Genomic DNA, 6,307 nt, shown 5'->3' on the forward strand with positions numbered 1-6,307 from the left:
TAATAAAACCAAGAGCTCTTTGCTATCAAGACCTAGAATTTACTTTTTCTAAAATCTAACATCTACCAATAGTAAAATAGTGGTGACATGAAATTAAGTAATTTTCATTAATTTAGTATAAATAATATAACAGTAAATATACAATAAATTAAATGGATCAAATATATGGTGTTCTCAATTCTCTAGGACATTAAATTGCATGATTGGACAGATGAAGCATATCTTGGCTGCAGAACAAAAGAAAACAGATTTTAAGCCAGAAGATGAAAACAATGTTTTGATTCAGTATACTAATGTGAGTAAAATGATTTTGATAGTAAGAATATCTGCTTTGTTAATACTTTTGTTAACATTTTCATTGGTGTATCTTACTGTGCTCTAAGATTTTTTCTTTTATACTTAGAGATTAATGAGAAACTATATGTATTTTCTCCTTAGCAAAGCTGATATACATTTCTATGTAATAAATGTAGAAAAAATTTTACAGGCCTGTGTTAAAGTCTGTGCTTATGTAAGAAAACAAGTGGAGAAGATTAAAAATTCCATGGATGGGAAGAATGTGGATACAGTTTTGATGGAACTTGGAGTACGATTTCATCGACTTATTTATGAGCATCTTCAACAATATTCCTACAGTTGTATGGGTGGCATGTTAGCAATTTGTGATGTAGCCGAATATAGGAAGTGTGCCAAAGACTTCAAGGTCTGTATTCACAAATATCAAACTTGTAAATAGGCTCAAGAACATGAGTCAGACCATTAAAAGTCTGTACTGACTTGTAATCATTAGTGAAAAGTTTATAACTTTTGTTGATATTGTAGTGAGACAGATCTAACATTCCTAACTGAAAAAGTGTTGTACCAATCATATTTTTAATATTAACACACTTTTGCTTTGTGCTTTATTTTAGACAAGGCCATATTTCAGTTCCACAGTCCAAATGACCTTGTTGACTTCCATAACTAATGCTGTACATGTCACACGTCAGGAAAAGATGTGCTTTCTTTTTGTTTTAGATTTTATTTATTTATTTATTTCCCCCCCCAAAGCCCCAGTAGATTGTTGTATGTCATAGCTGCACATCCCTCCAGTTGCTGTATGTGGGACACGGCCTCAGCATGGCCGGAGAAGTGGTGTGTCGGTGCGCGCCCGGGATCCGAACCCCGGCCGCCAGCAGCGGAGTGCCCACACTTAACCGCTAAGCCACGGGGCCGGCCCAAGATGTGCTTTCTTCATGTACATCTCTCTGAAATCAGTTTTCCTTAAGGTTTAAATTATTTAAGAAAAATGCTAAATTAATGATAACTAGTTGTAGTCTATAAATGTATAAATGATTGTTACTATTGAAGAAAACTGACATGAATCTTTTCAAAAAGATTATAGCAAGTTTATGTCAAGTCTGAAATATTTGAGTTTTAACTCTTGAGGAGCTTTTAAATATTCTAGTATAGTCATGCGCTGCATAATGACGTTTGTCAATGACAGACCACACCCCATAGGATTAGTACTATACAGCCTAGTGTGTAGTAGGCTATACCATCTAGGTCTGTGGAAGCACACTCTGTGATGTTCGCACAACGATGAAATCACCTACCGACACATTTCTCAGAACGTTTTTTATCCCCGTCATTAAGCAACGCATGACTCTATTGAACTCTCCCACATTAGTGAGTCCTGACTAACAGTATATAAATGAGAATTTACAAACTAATTGTAAAACTAGAAATTATTTTGTTTCAATGTTATTTTTTTCCCTCTCTTATCTCAATTCAGATTCCACTGGTATTACAGCTTTTTGATACTCTGCATGCACTTTGCAATCTTCTGGTTGTTGCCCCAGATAACTTAAAGCAAGTCTGCTCAGGAGAACAACTTGCTAATCTGGACAAGAACATTCTTCACTCCTTTGTACAACTTCGTGCTGACTACAGATCTGCCCGCCTTGCTCGACATTTCAGCTGAGGTTGAATTCACAAGGGAAATGTGTTGTACGTCAGCAGGCCATGGTTGATAGAAAGCACAGGAGATTTCTTATGACACAGCCAACATTTTATGGAAAAATGACTGTTTGGAAAAACAGCAGCCATACTTACCCTTGAGATTTTATTTGAAATTTGGACACTACTGGCCATATTTTGCTTTTTCCCCTTAAGTTGAATTTTAATTTCATTCTTGAACTTAAAAATTTCAAATTCTGTGAAACTATATATCACTGTTTTCATCCTGGAAAATCTTGGTGGCAGAAGGCAAATGAGATGTAAGCAGCATTCCAGTTCATGTTCTTTAACATATTCCACTGGGAAATTTCACCATCCTGTTTTGCATTAATAATGGGTAAAATACAGCAAAACTGCGTTTATTATTTATCAATTTTTCATGACCTTTTCAGCACTGGCAATTGTTAATCAACTTATTTTAGGTTTTCCTAGAGAACTTTATGCCTCTTTCAAAAGGTTAACAATTGAGCATATTTCTGTGGTTGGTTGATTGGATTTTTTTCTGAGGTACAACAAAAATACTATTCCAAGAAAAATGTTATAAACTAACTAAAATGATGAAATATTTTAATGTAGATATTAGGAGTGGATCAGAATACATCTGCTTTTTGGGTAAAAAGACTTGAGAAAGTTTACTATTTCTTATTTGGCAAACAGATTTTAAGCCAATGCTAGCAAGAAATTAATAAAACTACCTTATTTTATATTGCACTTAAGATAAGGTGGAGGACCTTAACTAAAGGACCATATTTATTCATTATTTTAATAATATAAGGGAAATAAAAAAGTGAGGTATAGTCTAAATGGTGCATATGAGAAATATTGGTAATGTTTAGCAACAATGCAGTCTTTTAAGATTTCTGTCTTAATGCTAAACTGGAATAAAATGGGATGGCTAAACACGCAGGTAGTCTTCTATTTTAAGAGGAATTGGGAATTGATAAATACTATATGTTCTAAGTCTGGAGAGGACCTTTGCAAAGACTACTTCCTTTTCAAATCTATAGTTTTTGCATTATGTTTTTCAAGGCATTTCTGAAGCAGTTCTTACTGAATGTAGTTAAATGAATTGGCTTAATATGGTGACATAATAAATCACTTATAAAATTTTAAACATCAAGTGGAAATTTAGAAAGTCCGTTACTCTATAAACTCTATGAACTTGCTCTGAGAGAATGCATTCTTAACTATATGTAGTGTTTCAGCTTCCATTGTGTTGTTCAGTCTTCTAGGAACAGATGAACTTTAATGTTGAACTCATTATTGGCATTTTTTTCCTTATTAAAGGTAGGCTTTTTGGCCTAATTTTGGAAAACTACTTTTCTTTTAAGAAAATGTTTCTGAATGTTCATCAGTTTTACCAAAATTTCCAGGTCCAGAGCTAGCTACTGTTTAAGTTACTGTTGACTGAATTTTCTTCATTTTCTGTTTAGCCCAGTGTTATCAAGGTAAGCAAGAGAAATGAAGTATGCCAACTTTTATCAAAGCATTTTAGGAAGTTGTGGCAGCTTTAGAAGGCTGTCTGGTTTTCTATTCCTTAGCCAAGGGAAAGCCGGAACAGGTTTTGGCTACTAGAGAAAGTCATATGCTTGTACTATATTGCCATTTTAGAAAGCTCTGATGTGAATTCAAATTATACCTCTGTTACTTAAAGCCAACAATTTTAAAGCAGTAGTTTTACTGGCCATTTGAACTCTTTGTACACAGTATCAATTTGTAAAAAAAGGGAAAAGAAATCTCAAATAAAATATGAGAGAACATTTTAAGACTTGCAAATCAGAAAAATGCTTCAAATTATTTTGTTTGGATTAATTTTTAAAATGTAAAGCATATACTTGTTGCTTAGATGTTTTGTTTATTATTATTTCCATGCTTGAGTTCTGTGCAATATTTTCCATTATGTCCATTGACAAGGCAGTGACAAAGAAAACTCATAAATGAATACTTAATTTAGAAATGTTAACATTAATGCTCAATAAACAAATTCCCTGCAATTGTTTTTTTATTTCACTCCATTTTTACTTTTAAAGGACATCCATACTGAATCTTATAAATTATTTTTTATTTAAATGTTTAAGATGTTCCTTATTTTTCATAGCATAGGTCTTCTCACTTCCTTTTTTAACAGAAAAATAATTGACTAAGATTAGATATTTAGCCTAAACAGATTGTCTTTCTCTAAGAAAAAAAAAATTGTATAAACCAATGTGCATTCTTTGTGTTCTTTGTATTCTGATTTTTAAAGTGTTTTTCATATTTATGGCCACTACAAAATTTTGCCAAAAATTTATGGCTCAAAAGAGATGATCAGTAAGTAAAATGTTTTTCATGTGCGCATGGTAAAATTTTAGGTAGTGATAATGGAACTTTGTATATTAGTAATTTTAGCCAACATTTGAATAAGGAGAATCTTTATAATTTTCCACAGTTCCATATGAGCTAACATGCAATATTTAGATAATGTTTTGAAGTTGAAAATATGCTCTAAAACACTGCAGATTATTTTTCTAAAACTTGGCATGTTTGCATAAAATGGTACAGAAAGTGAAATACAGAACACAGGTTTTAGAAGGATGTCTAGCTTTTGTTAGTTATGATATTGAAAATGACAGTCAACCAGAGTAGATGAATAGTTCTTATAGACAATTATTAAATAATAGCTGGATGGATCACTAGACAGTTGACTATCTGGCTATTCCACAACAATTACTAGCCTCATTTTGAGTATTGCCATTGGTTGCAAGTCCTTAGCACCTTCCTTGTTTTAAAAAGAGCTGCTAAGTAGGCTAATTTATGATTTAGACCATTTTCTTTCCCCTTTTACTTTAAATATTTCACTATCTGAATATCAGCTTTCTGACTCACAGTGAAATAATTTAATTATCAGCCAGTAGATTGCTTCGAAGTGGAGAATTTACTGCTTTCTGAAAATGCCTTTTTCTCATCTGTGATAGTGAATATTTACACATATTCAGATAAAGAAATTTTGGTTCCTGAAATGCCACAAAACCCCTTAAGGTGGTCATGTTTATTAGGCAGTGCCTAAGACATGCTTGAACTGTATGTGAGAGTAAGCAGCGTTCACTCCGTGCATAATTTGTTAGTGACTTAAAAAGCTCACATCTAGGAGTTTAACTTTTTTTTTAATGCAAAAATATTTTGCATATTACCCATATGTTGCCCATTGACTCAGAAGTGTGAGATGTTTTCTAGAAGCTTACTGAATTCTCCTGATTTCTAATGGAGAATTTGACATACAAAGCATTCTGTGCTTCCATCTAATGGTTTCCATCTAATGGTTAAACTAGTGTTTAACTTGATTCAGTTCCTATAGTACTTCTCTCTGCTTGAGAAAGTCTGTCCTGAAATACATTGTGTACTTTGGAGAAAAAGACCAGTCCATATTAATTTTACGTAAAGTAAAAACAGCAATTTTTAAATTTTGATGCATAATAAAGATAATTATGGTTACATTTATTGACTTTAAGTCCCATGCGCTATGCTAAGCCTTTGCATGTATTATCTCAGTTGATCCAAGGCAGCCCTAGGAGTTGGGTACTATTGTCTCCATTTGACAGATGAAACACCTAAGGCACAAAAAGGTTAAGTAGACCTGCTCAAAGTCTACAGCTAGTAGAAGACCCAGATTGAAACCTAAATCTTTCTTGCTCACTCTTTATGTTCTATACACTGTTCTCCTTATGTAACATTAAATAGGTCCTTTAGTTTGATAGGCTCATTAGTTTTGCTTAATCTCATTTTCTTTTCATCTGGTGTTTGGTTCTCATTTTAGTGTTCAGATTATAAAGTTTGTATACAGGATCTGTATCTAATTTATTATTGGATTTTTTTAATGTGTCCAATGTGTGGTCATACTTTTTTTAATTTGTTTTTTAAAATTTTATTAGTGGTCATGAAATTTTAATTGAATATAAAGTTTGTACCTAATAGAAATCTTTCCATCGAAAAGTTCTCCTTAGTGAGTATTATGTTATGTAATCATAATACTATTTCTGCTTAATAATTTTTAAAGTAGGAAGAGTCCAGGTATTTTGTACCATGTTTTTTAACATAGCAGTAAATGACAACTCTACCTTGGAAGATTTGAGGAAATCAGTATATCTTCTACCTTCAAAAATAGACTATTTCAGTGTCATAAGTTTGCCAATTCTGTTAATTATTTAGTGCATTGGTAGTTTTTAAATGGCTAATGCTAAAGTGAAAATGTAGGGGAAAATGTACTCAGTCATTTTCATGTAATCAAAAATGCACGTTTATTCTTTTGAAAGTTGCCTTAACTCTTAACTTT

The 6,307-nt window shown here is 32.5% G+C and overlaps 1 protein-coding gene across 1 annotated transcript in view; it reads left to right on the forward strand.

The window, feature by feature from the left end:
- The window catches only part of EXOC5 (exocyst complex component 5), a 52,701-nt gene extending 48,709 nt beyond the window's left edge, over nt 1-3,992 (forward strand). The window contains exons 16-18 of the mRNA XM_004426190.3: nt 187-295; nt 488-703; nt 1,775-3,992. Coding sequence (XP_004426247.1) covers nt 187-295; nt 488-703; nt 1,775-1,963 — 514 coding nt within the window. The 3' untranslated portion in view covers nt 1,964-3,992. The remainder of the gene's footprint in view (nt 1-186; nt 296-487; nt 704-1,774) is intronic.
- Nucleotides 3,993-6,307: the final 2,315 nt, after the last annotated feature.

The sequence above is a fragment of the Ceratotherium simum genome, chromosome 24 (assembly GCF_057802395.1).
Source record: "Ceratotherium simum simum isolate JZ-2026a chromosome 24, ASM5780239v1, whole genome shotgun sequence".
Taxonomy (NCBI): Eukaryota; Metazoa; Chordata; class Mammalia; order Perissodactyla; family Rhinocerotidae; genus Ceratotherium; species Ceratotherium simum.